Source organism: Artemia sp. Qi Xiang Cuo, chromosome 17 (assembly GCF_049724085.1).
Source record: "Artemia sp. Qi Xiang Cuo chromosome 17, ASM4972408v1, whole genome shotgun sequence".
Taxonomy (NCBI): domain Eukaryota; kingdom Metazoa; phylum Arthropoda; class Branchiopoda; order Anostraca; family Artemiidae; genus Artemia; species Artemia sp. Qi Xiang Cuo.
Window position 1 is genome coordinate 61,953,380 of NC_142810.1, and position 24,959 is coordinate 61,978,338.

Genomic DNA, 24,959 nt, shown 5'->3' on the forward strand with positions numbered 1-24,959 from the left:
AAGTCTCGAGACAGGTCGGCAAAATACACTGATTTGATTATTATTGCCACAACTCAAAAAGCTTTCGCTTGTCGTGCAAGTAGGTGTTTTTCCCACGTACATATCTAGTGTCTTTCCCAAGAATGATCGCGGATTTATTTTTCCCCACATGGGGCATCATGTCAAACCAGTGGTTTGACAGACAAAGCAGAAGTGTCGAGACACTTCGGCAAAATACACTGATTGGTTTATTATTACGACAATTCAAAAGGCTTTCACTTGTCGTGCAAGTAGGTGTTTTCCCACGCACATATTTAGTGTCTTTCCCAAAAATGATCGCGGATTTATTTTTCCCCAACGTGGGGCATCATGTCAAACTAGTGGTTTGACAGTCAAAGCAGAAGTGTCGAAATACGTCGGCAAAAATACACTGATTTGTTTGTTATTACCACAACTCAAAAAGCTTTCGCTTGTCGTGCAAGTAGGTGTTTTCCCACGCACATATTTAGTGTCTTTCCCAAGAATAATCACGGATTTACTTTTCCCCACCGTGGGTCGTCATGTTAAACCAGTGGTTTGACAGTCAAAGAAGAAGTATCAAGACGCATGCAAAAATACACTGATCTATTTATTATTACCACAGCTCAAAAGGCTTTCGCTTGTCGTGCATGTAGGTGTTTTTCCCACGCACATATCATATTTAGTGTCTTTCCCAAGAATGATCGTGGATTTATTTTTCCCAATTGTGGGTCATCATGTCAAACAAGTGGTTTGGCAGTAAAAGCAGAAGTGTCGAGACACATCGGCAAAAATACACTGATTTGTTTATTATTGCCGCAACTCAAAAGGCTTTCGCTTGTCGTGCAAGTAGGTGTTTTTCCCACGCACATATCTAGTGTCTTTCCCAAGAATGATCACGCATTTACCTTTCCCCACCAAGGGCCATCATGTCAAAACAGTGGTTTGACAGTCAAAGCAGAAGTATCGAGACGCAGGCAAAAATACACTGATTTGGTTATTATTGCCACAACTCAATAAGCTTTCGCTTGTAGTGCAAGTAAGTGTTTTTACCACGCATATATTTAGTGTATTTCCTAAGAATGATCGCGGATTTATTTTTCCCCACCGTGGGTCATCATGTCAAACCAGTGGTTTGGCAGTCAAAGCAGAAGTGTCGAGATACGTCGGCAAAAATACACTGATTTGTTTATTATTGCCACAACTAAAAAGCTTTCGCTTGCCATGCAAGTAGGTGTTTTTTCCCACACACATATCATATTTGGTGTCTTTCCAAATAATGATCGTGAATTTATTTTTCCCCACCGTGGGGCATCATGTCAAACCAGAGGTTTGACAGTCAAAGCAGAAGTGTCGAGATACGTCGGCAAAAATACACTGAGTTGTTTATTATTGTCACAACTTAAAAGCTTTCACTTGCCATGCAAGTAGGTGTTTTTTCCCACACACATATCATATTTGGTGTCTTTCCAAATAATGATCGTAGATTTATTTTTCCCCACCGTGGGTCATCATGTAAAACAAGTGATTTAGCGGTCAAAGCAGAAGGATCAAGACACGTCGGCAAAAATTGACTGATTTGTTTATTATTGCCACAACTAAAAAGCTTTCGCTTGCCCTGCAAGTAGGTGTTTTTTCCCACACACATATCATATATGGTGACATTCCAAATAATGATCGAGAATTTATTTTTCCCCACCGTGGGGCATCATGTCAAACCAGAGGTTTGACAGTCAAAGCAGAAGTGTCGAGATACGTCGGCAAAAATACACTGAGTTGTTTATTATTACCACAACTCAAAAAGCTTTCGCTTGTCGTGCAAGTAGGTGTTTTCCCACGCACATATTTACTGTCTTTCCCAAGAATAATCGCGGATTTACTTTTCCCCACCGTGGGTCATCATGTGAAACCAGTGGTTTGACAGTCAAAGCAGAAGTATAAAGACGCATGCAGAAATACATTGATCTTTTTATTATTAACACAGCTCCAAAGACTTTCGCTTGTCGTGCAAGTAGGTGTTTTTTCCAAAGCACATATCATATTTAGTGGCTTTCCCAAGAAGGATTGCGGATTTATTTTTCCCCACCGTGGGTGGGGGATAATGAGACATTCTACCTATTAGTATTTTTTTTTGTAAAGGTAGAGTTTTTCATTTCTTTCTTACTTTTTTTTATATTGTTATTTTGGGGGATGGGGGGTAAAAGTAAATTATATATCAGGAGAAATAGAGGTTGATGAAAATGGATTTGAAAAGTGTAATTTAAGGCCACGATGGAAGGGGTGCCCTAAGAGGGAAGGGCAGCCTGAGATATCGGATGAACCTAAAAGGTATATGAAAATTGAAATGTAGTATACCTCTATTTTTATAACCTGATATATTTTGGAATGCTCAATTTTATATAAATTTAATATTTTGAAATTTTTGAAGGTTTTTTATTAAGAAAAGAGTAGGTGACATTAAATAAATTATGAGATATTTTAAAAAAAAATTTGAAAGTCACCGAGAGGAGAGGAGGTGAAAAAAAAAAAAAGAAAAAAAGATATATATATATATATATATATATATATATATATATATATATATATATATATATATATATATATATTAAAAATATATATATATATATATTAATCAAAAAGGGAGCCATATATGTTATTTCCAGAGTGTATGTGCCTGAGTTTGCTTGTTTGCTGTTAATGGGATAAAGCTATTGCACTATTTTGAGGTTGTTTTCATATTGATTTGTACCATTTAATAGACAAATTTATAGTTAAGTTAAATTGATTGATATCCTCCAATCCCTAGAATAGGTCTTTCTCTTGGGACATCCTCACCAGCGCTTTCTTTTTTCTTAAGTTGACTGGGTCGTCATCTATAACGGCAATATCCCCTATATCATTAAGGTGCTGATTTTCTACTGGGAACAAGCAGAAGAGGGGAAGGAACCCCCGCAAGCGCCGTATTGTACCCACTGGTATTCAGTTACCCGAAAATTGCGGGGAAAAGGTGAGGGGGTACTTACACTTCCCTTGTTCCTGGGTGAGTTCAGTACCTGGACTTTGATTACTGGGTTGCGATTTGTCTGATAACGTGGAGGTGCGATGGCGACGCTTATACGAAGTGCTGTACTGAACTTTATGTATCGCTCGATGCAAACAGGAAACAAAATAGAGCAAATTGTTAAAAGATCAGTGAAGTTTTTCTCTCATACGGACATACTAAACGCGAAAGAAAAGTTGATCTCTATGGGGAGTGAACTGGGATATGATTACGTAGTCCGTAAAACTGCCAACGCCAACGATAATGTTACTGAAATGGCGAAGATATTGTCCCTTTGTACCAAAGACAAGAAATCCCTACCACAATTTGTCATTGTGGATCCCCAAGAAGTTCCCACATGTCCAGACGAAATCAGTGCTTGCATTCGGGTCAAAGTTAATGAAATGTGTCGTCGCGTAGATGTTGGATTAGACTCGATAGCTGGAAAAATCAAGCTAGCTACGGATACGTTCTCCGAACAATTAAGTAAAGTGTCTGAGCCTTCAAATTATATTACCCGAGTCGCGCTGATCTGGAAAATGCTATTGCCAATCCCCTTAAGATCTACCTTGAGCTATTCAGGGTTGATGAGTTCCGGTTCTTGCCCCGACGCTGCTTTAAATGTCACAGTGTTGGACATATCGCTGCCAACTGCAACCAACAAGAAAAGTGCTCACACTGTGGCGGCACTGTTCAGATGTCTTCAAGAGTTAGCCCGTGTAAAAAGCCCCGAATGCGTTTAAATTGTAGCTCAAAAAAGCACAATTGCCACCACGCCTCATGCCCACTTAGTCAAGCACAGCCGTCTATGCCTCCTGTATCTTAATGGGCTGCAAGGTGTACTTTTGGAATATGAGTGGTAAAGTGCTGGAAAAATTGCCATTTCTTAGTGATCTATCCACGAAATATGATCTTATTTGCCTCCAAGAACATTTTCTCACGGATGCCAGTGTCAACTTGCTAAAATTTTCTTCAGATCATCATTATATTATACAGCCAGCACGCAAATTTGGCAACCACGGATGTCCTTCAGGAGGGCTTGCTATAATCTCTAAATCTGGTCCCCTCCCCCCTGCATGTCTCCAGCAAAGTGAACACATCCAGCTTATTCAGTGTGGGGATTTCATTGTAGCTAATGTTTACTTGCCTACTAATTACAATAATATCGTTTCGGAGCAAAAGTTTGCTGTCGCTTGCAAGAAACTCGGAAACTCTATAAAGAAAGTACTAAGGGAGGGCTTACCATTAGTGATTTTGGGGGACTTTAACTGTAACATTGAAGACAGTAGCAACTCTCGTGCCCAAGTGCTTCTAAGTTCGCTTCCTAATGGATCCAAGCTAGCCACGAAAAACAAGCAATATTCTTTTATAAGTGTCTCTCAGTCTGTGTCTAACATCGATCACGCTGTTAGTTAAAATGTTGAGCTACCTACCGTACAGGTAGGACTTGACGGAGTGTACTCAGACCATCTGCCCCTGTCTGCGAAGATAGGTTGGATGATTCGTTGAATGTTTTTTCACATATATCACATTTGAAAGGTTTTTCTCCAGTATGAGTTCTTCGATGAGATGATAGGGACGTTTTTTGACCGAATGTTTTATCTCATATGTCGCATTTGAAAGGTTCTTCTCCAGTATGAATTCTTTCATGAGAAGATAGGGTCGATTTTAGTCCGAATGTTTTCTCACACATGTAGCATTTGAAATGTTTTTCTCCAGTATGAATTCTTCCATGATTAGATAGGGTGATTTTTTGGCCGAATGTTTTCTCACACATGTCACATTTGAAAGGTTTTTCTCCAGTATGAGTTCTTCGATGAGATGAAATTTGCGTTTTTTGTTGAATATTTTATCACAAATGTCGTATTTGAAAGGTTTTTCTCCAGTGTGATTTCTTCGATGAGAAGATAGGTTGGATGATTCGTTGAATGTTTTTTCACATATATCACATTCAAAAGGTTTTTCTCCAGTATGCGTTCTTTGATGACGAATTAGTTTGGAATTTGTAGAAAAACATTTCCTGCACATATCACATTCGAAAGGTTTCTTTCCAGTGTAGGTTCTTGGGGTATCTAAAACAGAAATAATGTTAAGTTCACTCAAAATAAATTACTTTTTATTTAATACTCAATTCTGGTTTTAACACTTTTACCCTTAATTTGTCACTATATATTTGGCTTTAATGAATCTTGCCTTTGGTGTCAAATTTAAAAGAGCAAATTTGAGGCATTATTCTTGTGATTCAATGAATCCTTTATTTATCTATTTTTTTAGATAAAGAGCAGAACAATCTCTTTTTGCAAATACAATCTCAATTTTACAACCTTAAGCTTGTAAAATAATTGAAATTCTTCAGCTTGCGGTTGTGCATGTGTCTACATAAATATGAATTTGTCTAAAAAGTGTCGCTACAGTATGACATCCAAGAACTGCATTAATTCAGTACTGACTAAGTGACTAAATTATTTGCAAACAGCATATTAATAAATATTGCTTATATCAACCATCATGGGAGGGCAATATTGCGTCTGATAAAAGAATGCTGCAATCCTTTGACTTTCAACAAATTATTCATTGATTAAAAACAAAATAAATATACTCCCACTATAGCTTTTTCATAAATAAACTACATTCCTTCATTCAGAAAATACCTATTTAATATATTTTTAAATAAGCCGATACACCCAGCTCCCGGAATGCCACTGATACGCAAAAATTTCGGTTTGGTAATCATGAATTTGTCCGACAATAAGCACTCAAACGCTTGAAATAAAATACTTTGCTATTAAAGCCATCAACATAATCTCATAACAATCGAACAATTTTATTCTGTAAAATTTGCACCCTTATAAAATTCGCATAAAAATTAATTGACCACAAAAACTTTGTCAGGGGTGGCCTAAACGATATACACAAGAAGCTCAAGATACTTCAAACATACCTTTGTCCTCATCACTTTGTGACTCCAGTTTAAGATGACAAGAATTAGGTTTGCAATCTGAAGATATGCCAGGAAAACTAGCCCAAAGAATGTCTTCGTGTTCCATTGATGATAAAGTAAAAATATGTTTATCGTCGTTTGAGGATTCATCTTTAGGTTATACGAAAGTTACAATAGAAATCACATAAAAATGCTTATAATAATTAAATTTGTTGCTTAAATAATGAAGTGTTACTTAAAAAGTTAAAAAAAAATCTGGTTAGAGAGAAAAACTAGTCGTTTCTGACTAGTCAGCCCTTAGGTGACTATGGTGTTTGGCACGAATGGTGACTTTTATTTTGGTTTATTTTATTTTATCTGAGAGGTTAGTTTAAGGGTGTTGAAATAGACAGGGATGATGTCGACTGAGGGCTCAATTAACTCGTTTGAGTTGAACAGGGTTGACTTTCTCCTTGGCCAAAGGGATTACGATTTTAAACTTAAGATTGATTAAACACTAAAGCTTTTTAGCCTATTTCTCACCCCCTCAAAACATCTTACCGTTCCAGAAAAATGATGTGATCTCCTTAGCCAAGGCAACAATACTTGACATTTTAAAGCCAATATAAGATTGCTCTGCTTTTCCCTCATTTCCTAGATGAAACAGGGCCTAAAAAAAAAAAAAATTTCATATGCATTAGGGTCAACTTTCCTAAGGAAACTTCGACTTTAATTCTTAGTCTCTTCAGAAGAGAAGTTTATTGACTCTTATATTGGTTCGGTTTTAAGGCGAATAATTTTTTCGACAATTATGGTCCCCTTGATTCTTGGATTTCCAAAAAAAAAGAAAAAAACTTCTAATCCCAGTTTTGAAGGGCCCGTTCCCCGAATTTATTATTTGGTGTACGAAGGCTCGTTTACCTCATATGACGGATCAGTTTTAAGGCGTACAAAGAAAACTAAAAGTTTTTAGCCTATTTCTCACCCCCCTCAAAACATCCTACAGTTCCATAGAAAATATGTGATCTCCTCAGCCCAGGCAACAATACTTGGATATTTTAAAACCAACATGCTACAAAACCTGCTTAAAACATACTACAACGTGCTTAAAACCTCTGCTTCCTACATAAAACAGTGTCTCAGAAAACAAATTGTCATAAGCATTAGGGTCAACTTTCCTCACGAAATTACAACTTTAAGTCTTAGTCTGTTCAGAAGAGAAGTTTATTGGCTTTCCTATTGATCAGGTTTTAAGGCAAATAATTTTTTCAACAATTATGGTTCCCTTGATTTTTGGGTTTTCCAAAAAAAAGAAAATTCTAATCCCAGTTTCAGTGGCCCGTTCCCCTAATTTATTATTTGGTATACGAGAGCTCGTTTACCTCATAAGACAGACAAGTTTTAAGGCGTACAAAGAAAAGATTAGGCTAAATTTGAGGGAAACGAATATACTATTTACTCTGGGTCATCTTAACCCAGGGACTTTAGGGTCAAAGTTTAGACTACACAATAAAATAGGATTATTGCCTTTTCTAGGGATTATTCCTGATTTTTTTTTCTGTACTAGGTTTCCAATTGGTCAGGGACTCACACATTTAAGTCTCAAACAAATTATCAAAATTTTAAGCCTTATTTTTTGGCTCTCTAGTACCCCTTTTCTTCATAATAAGCAGTTATTTTACCTTAGCTTAAGCAATGATCTTCAAATGTTTTAGATTTACTGGGGAAACTTTCTTTTGTAGTATTTAAGTTTCATTTTTAATGAACCTATACAAAAAAAAAAAAAAAAAAAAAAGTTTTGGACCCTGCACCACAAGGCGAAAATTTTGTGTAGATTAAGATCTCCCCAGCCCTAGGTCTTCGCATTAGTGTCCCTCACATTTGTGAGGGTTGCAAGTAATACATTTTGGAAAGCATATAAATAAAGCATAATGTGATATGTTTATCTTTTAGCAAGAGAATAAACCGAGAAAACCCTAGTTTTACAAATTATATTTAATCAAGGATAATTTTGGATACCAGGGATAGCCTACCGAAATCAAAAATATCTGGAAAATTAAGACAGTGCCTTTTGATTAAAACCACAAGACATCCTCCTTTGCGCAGTTAGATCCTACTGGTGATTAAATAAAAAAAAACAAGTTTTTTAAACTGAAAGTAAGGAGCGACAATAAAACTTAAAACGAACAGGAATTGTTCCGTATATGAAAGGGGTTGTCCCATCCTCAACGCCTCGCTCTTTACGCTAAAGTTTTTTATTGTTATAAAAAACAAAGTTGTGAGACAGAGTCAAACTTTAGCTTAAAGAGCGAGGCGTGTCGGTTACTTTTGAAGCGGGTCGCTCCTCATTTACAGTTCGTTATCGCGAACTGTTTATATCTGTTTTTATTATACAAAGTTTATCCATCTCTTCTGTTCTACTATGTCATGCCCATAAAAAATAATACCCATAATTTAATTTTAATTAATTAAATTAATTAAATAATGCCCATAATTTAATTTTAAATAATGCCCCTAATTAAATTAAATAATGCCCACAAAAAAATGCCCATAATTTCTGATTCGTTTTTTAAATAATGCTTGGAAATCCGGCGCCCCCTTCATAGAAATGTCCCTTACCCCAAAAAAACATCCTCCACGGAAAGATTCTCCAGAGTAACCCCCTCCTCTAGCCCCCCCCCCTCCAGAAAAAAATTCTTCCTGAAAATGTCTGTATACTTCCCAATAACCAATAAATAATGCTGGCAAGTTTGGCACCCCCTTCATGGCAATTTCCCTTCCCCCATGAAAACTTCCTTCATGGACAGATCCTCCAACATAACCCCCGGCCCACCCTTCCCTCCCCCAAACAGAAAAAAAACCACCTGAAAACTTCTGTAAACTTCCCAATAAACAATTCTATATGTTAACATTGGGTAAACTTCATAACTTTTAGCCCTCCCCCTGGGGACTTCGGGGGATTAAGTCATCCTAAAAGACATATTTATCATATTTTCGATCATGCTGAACAAAATGGCTATCTCAAAATTTTGATCGGGTGACTTTGGGAAAAAAATAAGCGTGGGAGGGGGCCTAGTTGCCATCCATTTTTTTTGGTCACTTAAAAAGGGCACTAGAACTTTTACTTTCCGTTCCAATGAGCCCTCCCACGATATTCTAGGACCACTGGGTCGATAGGATCACCCCTGGGGAAAAAAAAAAACAAAAAAAAACAAATAAACACGCATCCGTGATCTTTCTTCTGGCAGAAAATGCCAAATTCCACATTTTAGTAGATAGGTGCTTGAAACCTCTACAGTAGGGTTCTGTGATACGCTAAATATGATGTTGTCATTTTCATCAAGGTTCTATAACTTTTAGGGGGTCTTTCCCCCGTTTTTTGAAAATCAGCCAAATTTTCTCAGGCGCGTAACTTTTGATGGGTAGCACTAAACTTGATGAAAGTTATATATTTGAAATCAGCATTGAAATCTTATTCTTTTGATGTATCTATTGGTATCATAAACCCGTTTTCTAGAGCTTCGGTTACCATTGAGCCGGGTCACTCCTTAATTACAGTTCGTTACCACGAACTGTTTGATAGAAGTGTCACCAAAATTTTGAGTATTTGGCAACCTTCTTATCGCTAAATGCTCATTTGCCAGCAGGAAGGGTGTGCGAAAGCACAGGATGGCTCAAACCCCCCATTGCACTTCCTGGCCCTAGGGCCACGAAACGGAGATCAGCTCCTCCGGCTTGGACCTTGACGGTCTCGTGCCGTCTTACAATCTTCTTATGCATCATAAATTTCCTAATCAACATTCAAATAAACGGTTAACGTTAAAGATGGTTTATATGTTTTGTATTAAATATTTTATGATCACATACCATAGGCAAAGAACGACATAAAAAACTAAATTCTATTTTAACATTTTTCTTTTTGCAATTAATGCACGAACAAAGTATATGGCTTATTAGTTTCAAGGTTAAATACCAAAAGGAATTAACGCATAATTGTATCGGCTCAAACGCATAATAATAAGTTATACTTCCCAAAAAAGGGGTGGGGTCTTAATGAAAACTTTGCAATCAAAAGCAAAACATAAGAAAACCTTAAGGCAGTTATCTAATAAGATGATTTGTTATTTTTACAAAGAAAAAGTCCCAGGGACTAACAAACTGAAACTGAAGCCAAAGATAATTAAAATATTTAGAAACACCAGAAGAAAGATTTGTTTTTCTAAATTATATATTTATTGGATATTGGGTAATTATATTTTAAGCTGGACACCATGAACATCTTCGAACACCATATGTGTTATACTTACTAGTCAAGAGCAAGAGACAAAATAAGCTATACTTGATTTAAGTATACCAAATTAACATTTACTGGCCTCTGTTCTCCAGACGCTCTGGAAAAATAGACGTGAAAAATACTTTCTAATAAAGAATTTCATATATATGAAATAAAACTCTGTGTCATAAATACAACTTAAGTTGAAACCAAAGCTCACAAATATATTCTATGACTGCATAAATACGATTTCTCCAAGAGTCAACACAAAGCTTAGGGATAGGCTACCGAATTTCACTTTAAACTATGACCTTTCCTGGAGATATTGGTGTAGTGTGCTCCTGGGTTCAAAGTACAGAAACAAAACTGCTAACATTCTTACCTAATCAAAATATGTTTCAGACGTTCAGTAAAAAAAAACATAACAAAAATGTTCTCAGTGAATTCACTTACGTTAGTAGAAATGTTTTGTTTCTTTATAGTATAGGCTATAAGATAAAATTTCTGTTGTTAGTCAATTTAACAATAAAAAGCAGGCAGTCAAATAAACAAAACACAAAACACATTTTCTCTATTGCAAATAGAGAAAATGTGTTTGTCAACGAAAGCAGGACACGGAAACTTTTTACCAGCATGATGCCTTCGATAACTTTGACGTTAGCATACATAACTTTGAAATTACAAAGAGTCTAAGCATAATAAATCTTTGACAATAGATCTTTGACACTGGACATAACACCTTTACACATTGAGTTAAACAAGGGCTTTTCTCTCAGCAAGAGTTCTATGGTGGCAAATTAATTGGGAATTAAAAGTAAAACATTCCATAGATACATCACTCTTAAATGCGTGTTTTTTCCAGGGAGATATCTTCATTGACGAGAAAAATTGTAACTTGAAGTAAAACCTTTGTCAATTATTTCACTCTTGAAAGGATTTTCTCCCTCTATGAGTACTTTGATGAATATATAAACTAAAAAAAAACAGTAAAACATTTCTTACACATATCACGTTCGAAAGATTTCTCCCAGTATGCGTTCTTTGATGATCAAGTAAATTGGAATTTGTGGTAAAATATTTCCTGCATATACAACATTAGCAAGGTTACTTTCATGTATGATTTCTTTGATGAGAAGATACGTGGGATTTTTGATTGAATGTTTTATCGCAAATGTCGCATTTGAAAGGTTTTTCTCCAGTATGAACTCTTTGATGATAAGTTAGGGCGGATTTGTGGTGGAACATTTTATCACACATGTCACATTTGAAAGGTTTTTCTCCAGTGTGAACTCTTTGATGATCCCATAGGGTTGATTTTAGACCAAATTTTTTATAGCATATGTTGCATTGGAAAGGTTTTTCTACAGTATGAACTCTTTGATGATAAAATAGGGTGGATTTGTGGGAGAATGTTTTATCACATTTGGCACATTTGAAAGGTTTTTTTCCAGTATGCGTTCTTTGATGACGAATTAAACTGAAATTTGTAGCAAAACATTTCCTGCACATATCACATTCGAAACTTTTTTGTACAGTGTGGGTTCTTGGGTTATCTGCAAGGAGGAAAACTGAAATAATGTAAATCACTCAAAATAAATTACTATTTATTGGACACTCAATTCGGCTTTTTAACACTTTTAAACCTAATTAATCAATATATATTTTGTTTTCAAGGATTTTGCCTTGGTGATAGATTTGAAAGAGCCAATTTGAGAAATTATTCTTGTGATTCAACGAATCCTTGATTTTTTTTTCTCAATAGAGAGCAGAACAACCATTTTTTGCAAAAACATTCTTAAATTTAAAACCTTAAGCTTGTAATGAAATAGCAAGTCTTAAGCTTGAGGTGGCGCATGGGCTTAAGTAAATATGAGTATGTCTAAAAGTGTCGCTACAGTGTGATATCCAAGAACTGCATTGATTTAGTACTGAATACTGGCAATCTTAGCCCTAGTAGGTATCGGATGTGATAATGTTCTTCTGTTTACCACCATAAATGCGTTGAAGTATTTTTTTGTGAACAATAAAGACATTTCTTGTTATCGAAAATATAATAATTAAAGTATCTTTTTTTCAGTACGACTTCTTCAATTATATGAAACAGGTAATACTAAAATAAGATAAAAACGCTCAAAATAAATAGGGAAGTAAAATATTATTCACATTACTTAAGTGATACATTCTTATAGGTTTTTTTTCATTTGGCACAAAATTCGGCTCTAATAGTTTTAGCTTTAATCAATATTTAAAATTTTATGTTAAGAAATCTTAAATTGGTCAAAAATTTAAAGAATCTAATTTGGCGCATTATTCTTGTCATTCTACGAATTTTTCATTCCTTTACTATTGTAAAAATAGGAGAAGTATTCTCTTATAATTACATAAATTCATAAGCTAGAGTTGAGCATGAAATTACTTAAAACTTAAAAAGATACCACACTAATAGTATGGTATTCTAACAAATACCATACAATTTGTACATACGTCTACATCCTTGAACCAGAAACAAAAGAAAATATCTAATATTTTTAAAACAAGAAAAAAGTTGTAATGAGTTACAAAAGTTAGAAAAAAGTTCCAAATAAAGGTATATTTGTCATTTTATTCAAAAATTTAATTCGGATACAAAATTTAATATCCTAATAACTAAAAATATCCGGGACAATTGTTAAGAAAATATCCGGGACAAGATGCAGCAAACATATAACTTTGACGCCCCACCACAATTCCAAAGGAAGTGATACTTTTTATTATTTTGGACACCGAAATATACACAAGAAGCTCAACATACCTGTGTCCTCATCACTTTGTGACTCCAGTTTAAGATGACCAGAATTAGGTTTGCAATCTGCAGATATGCCAGGAGAACTAGCCAAAAGAATGTCTTCGTGTTCCATTGATGATAAAGTAAAAATATGTTTATCGTTGTTTGAGGATTCATCTATAGGTTCTACGAAAGTTACAATAGAAATCACATAAAAATGCTTATAATAAATAAATTTGTTGCTTAAATAATGAAGTGTTACTTAAAAAATTTTGAAAAAATCTGTTTAGATAGAGAAACTAGTCGTTTCTGACTAGTTAACACTTAGGTGACTATAGTGTTTGGCACGAATGGTGACTTTTATTTTGGTTTATTTTAATTGCAAAAGTTTATAGCAGGAAAGAATTTAAGTAATTCCAAAAAGAGCGGCATAGGAATGGAATGACCACCATTCACCTTAGTCGAAATTATTTATCGTAGGTTTTCAGCTGCTCTTGAATGATGAAGTAGCAATCTCACTGAGCTATTGGCTCAATTAACAGCCAAAGAACCACTTCCAACTACACAAGCCAAGAATAGATTCCCATCTAGCAATTAACAGAAACTAGCACCATCTCTCTCAAAAGAAGCTGCGAAATGTAATAAAAACTCAGGTTTAGAACTCCATACAGGTAAGATTTCAATACTAAATTATGTGGGTCCCTGTACAAAAAAAAATTCAATTTTAACTGATCAAATTATGTCAAATATGATTTTATTTGGTTAAAAGACATAGTTTGTTACACAGATTTGTTGTGAATTGTTTTTTTTACTTGTGAATTTTTTTTGTTATGTTAAAGATAGTTTTGAATTGTTATGTGTTATGGATTGGTTTTTATTGTTATGAATATTCTTCAACTAAAGACAACGTTCTATATTGTGCTAAAACTTCATCTCAATCATAATAATAAAATTTGGGTTATATTTGGGTTATATTAACATCTTTTCAAACTTAGCACTATAGTTATTTTCATTTTTGAAAAATATTTTTAATAGTTTCAATAAAGAGGCTACCGACGACGCGAAATAAGACCGTAATAGAGGCTAAACAATTGACATCACCATCGTTGAAAACCCTGTACTGAAGACTTGCAGTCCCTCACCTTCCTTGAAAAGAAAAAGTGTTGTTTTCCTTGTTTTTACTAGTGCTTTGGAGACGAAAAACACAGCTTGTGTTACATAAAGAATCCAAATTGAATATTAAGACTATCAAAATGATTACTTTTGAAATTTTCTTGAGAGTTTTATAACTTTGTCATTAATTTTCTCCTGGATATTTATGTTCTCTTCTTCTATTTTAAGAATTTCATAAATACAATAAATCACTTTTCTGATTTTTTTATGTAAGTTTGATGTTATTATTATGTGTATCTTAACTGTTATTAATAAAACCACGTGTGACAGATTTAAAAAAGACCCTATCACTATTATTGTTGGCATCCTTTATATAGTTTAATCTGTTTGCCGAAAACAATAGATTGTATAAGACATTCCTAGAATGTTAGAAAAGGATTTAAACAAGACCAAAAAGTTCTTTATTTGACTTTCTTTTCAAGAATAAACTTTGGGACATAAACATGATTATTCCAACCATTCCAACCTCCAAGGACCATTAGGAAATAAATTTGTTCCAAAAATGGGACCACTAAACACTATATTAAAAACAATTCACTTCATGACCATCCACTAAAATGCTTTTCGAGTTCCTACTACATTTTCCAAGGCTGTTCAAAATTCTATATTCTACTGTGGCCTGCAAATTTAAAAAAAATATCAATAAGCATACCACTGTCCACGTTAACATTTGGCTCCAGTTTCAGAGGGTTGCAATTGGGTTCATGCTTGGCAGACACGTCTTGAAAATCATTCACAAGATTACTACGATCCATAGGCAATAAAATAGGATTAGTCCATCCAAACAGACTTTTATGATCATTTGGTAGAGGATCTTCAAGTTCTAAAGAAAAATTATGGAAATTTTTTTTCAGAAATCTGAGGACAATAATTTAATGAGAATCAAAGACACTTTTAATACCCACAAAAAGTATTACAATGTTTTGGCTTAGTCATTGTACAATCAAGCATTTTATGATACAAAACTATAAGTAAAGCAGAAAGCAACTCATTAGAGAACCAAACAAACACAAACCAGCGTCGGTCGTTTGGAGCTAAATATGCACCAAAACAATAACGTTATATACTGGTTCCAGATAAATGAAAATATAAAATTACCAATCAAAATCAATTAGCATGATAAAAGTTACATTATATAATAATCTTGGTTTCACACAACAGTTCTTGCTGAGGGCACGACAGCTCCTAATGTATGATAGAATGAAACTCAGAGAGGAAATAAAATAAAAAAATGAAAAATCAAGGAGGCACACTTGTGCCTCTATAAAGAGGCGACCCACCACAATGTTAAGCGATTTCCGGTCCTAGCGGTCACAGAGAGACAGCGGTAATTGCATTTCATAGCCCAAGCTCAAACTAAGAAACGTGCAAAATTTCACCCCCCTCAGACGTTATCTTCACGGGTTAAAGTGGGCCGGAATTCTCAACCCTCCAAGCAAATCCCCCCTTTAGCTTTGTCCGATTGGGCTGAAATTTAGAAGTCTAGTTTTCCCAGGGCCCGGGAGCTTATCCTCGAAATTTCAGATCAATCCGATCACTCCTTCCCTGTTTTCCAAAAAACAAATAGCCACTTAAAGCTCATTTTTTTCTTGTTAGCCACACCTACAGGCCACAGTTGGCAACTGATCCGGGTGATTGAGGACTCATTCGAAGCAGAATTTGACCTGTTAGGGCCTTTTGATATTTTAAGACCGAAAAAATTATCCCCCGAATTTACATTTACGAAAAACCTCGTTTTCGTATAAGAGCCCATGTTAAATTTTCCCACCACAGCCCCCCTTTAACGTTGTCTGATCGGGCTGAAATTTAGAGGTTAAGCTTCCCTGGGGCCTGGGAGCTTATCCTCAAAATTTCATCTGATCACTCCTTCCCTGTTTTCCAAAAACCAAATATCATGTTTTGTGGGGATTTGCTTGCGTCAAAAATAGATTCCACATACTAAAAATACAATTACAATTGTATTTTGGTGCAGTGGTTGCAGTGTCTTTGGTGCAGTGGTCGAGACTCCTGACTGTCAGGCGGAAGACCCGGGTTCGATTCCCCGTCAGAGGAAATTTTTTATATACTGAATTTAAAGTTTAAAAAAGAAACTCAGTTTCTTTTTTAAATTATTTGAAAAAAATTACGTTTTTTAAAGAGTTAAAGAGGCTGAGTTATAAGGTCGATCCTTAAAACACCCTGTCGAGAAAGAAAAGAATAATACACAATCATCTAACAGTTAGTCAAGCAATAATAAGTAATAAACTGTACAAAAACGTGCAGAAATTATTAGAAAAAAACTACGTTTTCTAAAGAGTTAAAGAGGCTGAGTCACAAGTTCGAACCTTAAAACGTACAGGGATTAGAACGTACAGTTGGGGGGCTGCCGCACCCCAAACCCCACACTTTCAAAGCCTTTAAACAAAAAAAAAAATTTTTTAACTGAAAGTAAGGAGCGACATTCAAACTTAAAACGAACAGAAATTATTCCGTATATGAAAGGGGCTGTGCCCTCCTCAACGCCTCGCTCTTTACGCTAAAGTTTGACTTTCTCACAACTCTTTTTTTTAAACAATAAAAACTTCAGCGTAAAGAGCGAGGCGTTGAGGAGGGCACAGCCCCTTTCATATACGGTATAATTTCTGTTCGTTTTAAGTTTTAATGTTGCTCCTTACTTTCAGTTTAAAAGAAAAATTTTGTTTAAAGGCTGCGAAAGCGGTAGGTTTGGGGGGCGGCAGCCCCCCAACTGTACCTTCTAATCCCTGTTCGTTTTAAGGTTCGAACTTGTGACTCAGCCTCTTTAACTCTTTCGAAAACGTAGTTTTTTTCAAATAATACAATAAAAAGAGGTGAAAAAACGAGGATTTTGTCAGCCTGTGGCAAACCATGAAGAAGAAGAAATAAGCAAGTATTTCGAAAAGGACCTCCAAAAAATATGCCGGATAGCAAAAGCAACACTTTAAGAAATTTTTAAAATAAGTTTCTTGTGAATTATTGTCTCGATTAATCAATAGCTGTACTGAACCACTCGTGCTCAAAATCCTCCTCAGGGCCATACTGTGGTTTTTATTTTGTGGATGGTGAAGTTTTCCCCCACTGTAGAGTGCAGATGGTCTGGTATCATACTATTATCCTTTTATTTTTAGCTTAAATCTTATTCAAAAAGGCAATGCAAAGAACTCCCTCTAAAAAAAGTCCCTCCGGATCCCACCCCAAATACTAATGAAATTGATCCATTTTTGCCCCATCCTGGCTGGTCAAGCTCCCTATCAAGAAGCTCACATGAAAGCTCAAATTCTGAGAGTAGGACAATGATCAGTGTTGGAGAAATGTCACTATAGATGATAAGGACTTTCAAGAGGTCCTTTCTAGGAGCTCCAAAAAAAGGAAAAAACATCCCCAATTAAAAGTATTTCCCCTCCTCCTTTCCAAGATTAACCTTCCCAAAACTTAGGAATTTACCTCGAAATTTCTCCAAATACCCCTTTGAAATAACAAAGATTACTAAAATAAGGGTTACAATTTTCAAAATGTTAAAATCAATATTTTCCCTTGATATTCACCGTGGTGGATCTTTGCTAATAGCTGTCCAAGATCAGAAATCAGCTGATATAATACTTAATCTAAAATCTCTTCTGAATACCCCAATTAACTCATCTAAATGGAACCCAAAACAGTCCCCAACAAAAATGGTAGTATGTAATGTTCCCCTAGAAATACCAATTCAGGAGTTAAAAGAAGGGCTCTCAGATAGGGCTGGTAACACAATCCCTGTAGAGGATGTCACTCAATTGGGTAAACCCAACTGTAATGGATTAAAAACAAGTAGATCTTTCCTATTTACACTGAAGGAAAAAATTAATATCCGAGAAAAGTTAATCCTATTTGGGCAAATTAAACCGCACAAGGAATACAAGCCAAAGCCTATCCAGTGTCAGAAGTGTCTGAAACAGGGAAACACAACAAGTAAATGCAATGAAATTCTCCTAGCCTGTAGTAATTGTAAAGGCTCCCATCCTAAAGAGTTGACAACTTGAAACGACACTCAGCCTACATGTATCAATTGTAAAGCCCCACATGAATCCACCAATAAATCACAATGCCCTGCATATAAGAAAAGAGCACTAACACTCCAAATAGCAACAGAGAAGGCCATTCCATACCCTTTTGCAGCTATGGAAGCAAATGCTGCCCAATCGCACCAAATAAAACCTATATTGAAATCAAATAAAACTCCCAAGTCAAACACTCCCAATGCATCAAGTACTCCTTACAAAACACCATCCTTTAAGCCCCCAGCTCACATCTCTATCAGAAAGAATCACCAAGCCAACAAGCCTCCTTGCCTAGTGAGATGAGGTCGGTCTGGCACCCCCTCCCAACATGAAACAAACAACAAACCAGATACCTACCAAGAATTAATCCCTTAATTGACAATTTGGATGCACAGCCAAACATGCAAACCCCAAATATATGCTTATTCATTCTAAACTGCAATGCAGTTCAGGCCATGAATATACAACAACAACAGAAAACAAAAATCAATGCTGAATTGGCAAAAATCTACATCCCTAATCATATGCTCATTCAAGCAAAAAAAGATCTCGCTCTACTGTTAACAAAGCTGAACATTGATACAAAGTCATATGAAAAATAAAACAACAACACAACACATATCAATACTCCAGTGGAACGTAAGATCAATTACAAAAAATAAGTTAAATGAACTAATATCTTTTATGAATAATAATTCCATCAATATTGCTTGCCTCCAGGAAACTCATTTAACCCAAAATCAACAAACTAAGTCTCTGGGATACACTATCCTGAGAAAGGATAGATCATCAGAGAGAAAAGGAGGTGGAGTAGCTTTGATAGTTAATAATAATATAAAATTCTGTGGTATCAACTTTCCAGATTTTGTAAATGATGTTGATGCAATTGGTATCAGTGTTTGGCTGAATAATACAAAAACTTACATAATAAGCTTTTATAACCCTAATGGCCAAACTACAGATGCCATGGATTTCTTCAGCTATATAAATAATTCTAATATGTTGAAAAATATTATTATTTGAGGAGACTTTAATGCCCCTAGCCTTTTGTGGGGGAATAAACCAGCAAATAAAGCTGGTAAGTTCATTGAGCATATGACTTCAAATAATAAGGAATTAACTGTTGCTACCCCTCCAAACCTGAATACATATTTCAAACCAAAAAGTGGCAGTTTCTCTACAATTGACCTACAAATTGTGTCTTTAAATATTTTGAGTAAAACTTATATAAATAAAATTGATAGTCTATGTACTGACCACTTTGCCATAGTTTGCTCCCTAAACGAACCTGCTGAAACCCTATTACATACCTCCAATTATATCAACACTAAAGCAAATTGGCCTATGTTCCAAAATAAGCTAAATGATGAAATTACAAGTTTCACCCAAAATTCATGCATTTCAAACGCAACAGCTGACAAACATGCTGAAGTTTTGGCATCTTTAGCAATAAATACAGCTAATCATGCTATCCCCAGGATAACATGCAGGAAAACCTTCCCTAAACATATTCCCAGAGCATGGTGGACAAATGAGTGCCAAAATAAATGGAGAACAAAAAAGGCAGCTAGGAGAACATTCTTAAAAAAAACCATCACCTACTACATATTTAAATAAATTACAAGCATAATCTAATTTAAAAAGAAGCATAATAAATGCTAAATATAACTACTGGAATAATTTTGCAAATAATCTCTCCAGAGAAACGCATGAGCCAATTATACGTAAAGTATAATTGTTAAAGTCTTATAAATTATAAAGTCATAAGCCACATCTGTGGGAAAAATACTTCCCCCAACCCACTCCTGTATGAGCTTATACATAATAATACCCATTATGACAATGATAATGAAAAAGCTAAGCTATTTGCCACTCTTTTTGTTAATAAGCTAACATCAAACAATTGTAGCAAAATACCCCCAATTTACCCCCAATTCCTATGAACCCAAGTTACCGACCTCGCCCAGGATCCGAGTATATAACCAGCCCATTTTCAATCCAGGAAATGAACAATGCAATACATCATATTAGGACCAAAACTAGCGGCAGCTATGACAATATACACCCTACATGGATAAATAATCTCACCCATCCATACAAACAGGAACTTCTAAATTTTTATAATCATGCTTGGGCTTCATCTATGTTCTCCAATATCTGGAAATGTTTGTCCCTCTTACCAATCCTAAAGAAAAATAAACCCCAAAATAACTCTCAGTCTTATAGGCCCATAATGATTACTCCTGTGATGGTGAAAATTATCTATTACCGACTCCTCTGGTTTGTTGAAAAAAATAATATGATCCCTCACACTCAAACTGGCTTCAGGAAACACCATTCCACAACAGATGCTTTCATATTGTAAACAAATGCAATAAATGAATCATTCTCAAAAAATAATGTCCTAGTTGCAGCTTTCCTAGTTTTGGAAGGGGCATATGAAAATGTGAACCACCAAATCCTTTTAATTAAAATTGCAAACCTTAGACTACCCCCCAAGCTAGTATCTTTTATAAAATCTTTCATAGAATTGCGAAGTTTCATTGTTTGTGTAGGTTCAGCCTCTTCACCCCAAAAGACAATAACCAAAGGCCTTCCTCAGGGAGCAGCCCTCAGCTGCCTCATTTTTGCACTGTATCTCTGGGACATGAACCTCCCCCACACGAATCTACAATATGCTGATGATCTGGTACTATGGTCATCTGGCAACATCTTTGAGATTGCACAGTCAAAGCTGCAAAAGTCATTTTTCCAATTTGAAAAATTCTCTCAACATTCAGATTTACCGATTGCACCTACCAAGTCAAAAATAATCCAATTTCACCGAAAGCGAAATCATGTTAATGCAAGACTAACTCTAAATGGAACAACTATTCCAGAAGATAATCATATTAATTACCTAGGTCTCATGCTTGACCAAAAACTTAATTTCCACCTCCACATTTCAAACACAATAAAAAAATGCTATAGAAAAACAATTATACTAAAAAAACTTCTTTGTACAACCTGGAGATGTAAGGAGAAAACCTTACTCCAGTTTTATAAATCACACTTAAGACCCCATATTGACTATGGGCTTTTCGTCTATGGTGCTTGTGCTAAGACCCAGTTGCAAAAAATTGAAACAATACAAAACAATATAATACGTCTCATATTTGGTCTTAGGAAACCCACAAGCACCAAGTTTCTTCCGTAAGAATAGGTATGCAATAGGACGGAAACTTAACTCAGAGCTCCTTGAGTCCGAGACTAGCAAGATACTGGAAGTAGTACGCAGCTAGTAAGACGATATCAGTATCGTCGGCTTGTATTATCACAAGTGTGCTCTTTCGTCTTGCGGCAACTACTGTTTGGTATAACTCCCGAGTGTCTGCTTCCTCATGGCAAGACGAGAGATTGTCACCAACAGAGCTTCCCTGGGGCGTAACGGTAACAGCTCTATGTCAACTCTCGAAACCTCCAGCGAGATGAACCCCCAGATGGGTCAAAATTTTGTACTTCCAGACCACGAAAAGACCTTTTAAGAGTCGACCTTTGGCTGAGCGACTACTGAGAATCCCGTCCCAGAGTGTTTTAGCTTTGCTGGAGGAAGTGAATGGGCTGGAAATATTTCCTCTAGGATCTCCTCTTCTATCTTGACAGCCTGATGCTTCTTTGAGGTTGAACGAGTAGTCATCACGGGTTCTATCGTCACTAAGACCGTCATACCTGTCACCAACCAAATGGATAGATTGACAAGCTTTGGGTATGTTCCAAAGAATCCCATCGTAAACTGTTATTCCAAAATCTGCTAGCGTGTCATTCTGTTCTGGTCGATAACACCTTATGACACTCATGACAACAACTATATAGTCAGATCGAGGAGATTCTTCAAAAAGCGTATGTGGAATCATTTTCGGCCATGACTGCAAGCCAGCCTGTTGCAGAATGTAGTTCAAGACTGTTGACTTAGTACCAGTACGTAGCTGAGGCTCCCTTCGACTTTATGATAATACTGCAAGTGAGGCCGAATATGGCTGTAGCTCGTACTTCAGCAACTCACAGAGGGACGAAGTTTGTGTTGAATTTGCAAGACGCAGAGCTGGTTTAAGCAGCTTAGTTTCCCCAAAATGTTTTTTTGTGGCTCTTTTTCTTTTCCTTTTTTGGCAACAGAGGCGAAAGTTTGTACTATGCCAACTTTTACTTTCGTGGTTGTCCCTTCAAGATCCAAGCTCATTGCTTCGAAGCCAATTTCTTGGAGGTTCAGCAGACTATTTGCTACGGCTTCTGGAGCTGAATCCCCTGTCATAAAGTTGTGCAGCTCTGTTCTTGTCGTCTTGAATGGGTTTCCGAACAACTCTACCAAATCCATAACCCGATTTCTGTCTTTTTTTTGTCAAATTCATAAACTCAGTTGTTTTCCTAAGAACAAAATTACCACTTACAAACTCCCTGTGAACTTCTGGCACTTTTTCTGGCAGGCGTAGCATTTCTTCGATGCGAAGAAAATCGGAATCATCTCTTTTGTGGCGTTTAAGTGTGATCCCCAGTCTGCAGCTGTTTCAGCATAAAGATAGTCGTTTCTGGAACGGATAAAATCTAAATAGTTGATCCAGAGGCCATCGTTACTTATGGTAGATCTGGACTCGTTGTACTTCAAGAAAAGCGGAGCAATACTGTCCAACCCATCTCCTATCTGTTTACATGCGTCAGAAGTAGTTTCAATTTTGAAGCGTTCAATTGCATCAATCAGAATTCGAAGTTTCTCGACTGTAGAAGGCACTAAAACGAAGCAGGATGTTTCAAGCCAATTCTCAAATGCCTCCCACCAGAGTGGGTTCATTCCTTCGTAGACCTGGAAGTGAGCATGGAGTGCCTGGTACATGTTCTTTCCTGAAAGGACCTTATTCGCAGTACCTTCCCTGAGAATCTCTGCGGTAACAATAACTTCTTTTAGTCCTGCTCCATCCATGAGAGTTTCAACCGCTTTCAAATAGTTCATGAACTTGTGAAAACCACCCAATAAGAGAACTGGATTAGAGAATTTTTCGGGCTGGGACTTTCGAAGGCGATAGGTTATTTCATGAACAGCTAGATCCTGACTGATGACTGTGTAGTTGTTTCCAAGCTTCGCTGCAGTTTTTTGACGGATGCTAATGGCAGAGGCTAGGACTTCACAGGATGTTGGTAAATAGGGAAGCAAGGGTAAGCAACCTACAGTGGTTTTGCTACACCAGAAAGGAACGATTCTTGCGCTGAAGGCTTTCCAACTGGGGGTTCCAACGGGAAGCAGAGGTCCAGGTTCGGCATCGAGAATGACATCGGATTCTTGTTACTATTTTCAAACAAAGAAAGTAAGGAAGCAGAGACACAAGGTCGCGTTTTCCTGGGGATTTTAACCTTCCAAGTATGTTCACTAGCTTGAGTACCGAGAGAGTTGTCGGTTACCATCTGTTGGGTTCTTTTCCAGGGAATCCTCCCGAAACATCCGCTCGACACACCAGTAACATCAAAAGTTCTTTCGAAGTCTGCAGGAGACGTTGACGAGCATCCTGTAGAAAATAAATCATCGTTAAAAATCAGAATTCATCACAAAAATTTGTAATAAAAGTAAAAATCCAAGAATTTGGATTAATTTGGACATGGAATGTACTTCAGTACCAAGTTGTGGAACCCTCAGTCGGAGGGAAACGGAACGAACTGAATGCCAGAAGAAAACACAATAATTGTAACACAAGAATGAAAACCTGACAATGAAAACACAACAGTGAAACAACATTACTCGGCTAGAAAACATGGTGTACCTTACGCAAGACAACTGACACTCCCCCCCCTAAAATTGTTGTTGCCGGAAACCTTACTTTTAGCTAGATCAGATAAATATCCTAAATCCTTTCCTTTTATGTTGTAACTTTCGCTACTTTAACCCTTTTTGATGTTCTTACAACATCGCTTTCTATAAAAACCTTACATAATCCCAGGGCATAACTTACAACCCTTGCTCTGAGGATTATGGGGGGATGGGCTGTCATCCTTAAAGACCTAATTTCAAAAAACTTTCAACTACGTTGAATATAATGGGTATCTAAAAATTTCGATTGGATGTGTTTAGGGAAAGGTGGGCGTGAGAGGGGGGTTAGTTGCCCTCAAATCACTTTCGACTATTAAAAAGGGCACTAGCCCTTTGAATTTCCAAACGAATGAGCCCTTTTTCAAAATTCTACGACAAAGTTGTCAATAAAAATCATTATATGCCCCTAGGGCTTAAAGTGTAACCGTTGCTCTGAAGACCGTGGGGGGAGTGTCCTGCTCAAATTATACCTTTGGACACAATTTCCAGGATTTTAACTGCGGTGAACAACATGAGTATCTCAAAATTTTGATTGAATGTTTTTTGGGAAATGGTGGGCGTGGAAGGGGTGTTAGTTGCCCTCCATTCTCTTCTGACTATTAAAAAGGGCACTAGCCCCTTCAATTTCCAAGCGACTAAGCCCTTTTTTAAGTTCCTACGACAAAACTTTCAATAAATACCTTATATGCCCCCATGGCAAAACTTACAACCCTTGCCCTGAGGGCTGGGGGAGAGTGTCCTTCTCAAAAACATAATTTCTATCTGGAAATCCACAACACTGAACAAAAAGGCTATCTCAAAATTTTGATTGAATGTGTTAGGGGAAAGGATGGGCGAGAGAGGGGGGCTAGTTGCCCTCAAATAAGTCTTGAATGGGTTTCCAAACAACTCTACCAAAGTCCATAACCCGATTTCTGTCTTTTTTTGT

The 24,959-nt window shown here is 36.4% G+C and overlaps 2 protein-coding genes across 2 annotated transcripts in view; one reads left to right on the plus strand and one right to left on the minus strand.

The window, feature by feature from the left end:
• The window catches only part of LOC148942439 (uncharacterized), a 199,203-nt gene that overhangs the window by 71,292 nt on the left and 102,952 nt on the right, over nt 1-24,959 (plus strand). The gene's annotated exons all lie outside the window — the stretch shown is intronic.
• LOC148942440 (uncharacterized) lies at nt 4,706-24,084 on the minus strand. The gene is made up of 4 exons (XM_089103599.1): nt 24,042-24,084; nt 14,820-14,990; nt 13,022-13,180; nt 4,706-5,109 (listed from the first exon to the last, which is right to left on the minus strand). Exons 2-4 carry the CDS (start codon nt 14,920-14,922, stop codon nt 4,706-4,708), a joined length of 666 nt encoding a protein of 221 aa, XP_088959725.1. The 5' UTR covers nt 14,923-14,990; nt 24,042-24,084.

Coding starts and splice junctions, on each gene's coding strand:
- LOC148942440 (XM_089103599.1), bottom strand. CDS start 14,922: ATGGATCGTAGTAATCTTGTGAATGATTTTCAAGACGTGTCTGCCAAG. Junction 13,181..14,819: donor AAATGTTAACGTGGACAGTG/GTATGCTTATTG, acceptor TAACTTTCGTAG/AACCTATAGATGAATCCTCA. Junction 5,110..13,021: donor ACAAAGTGATGAGGACACAG/GTATGTTGAGCT, acceptor TTTCTGTTTTAG/ATACCCCAAGAACCTACACT.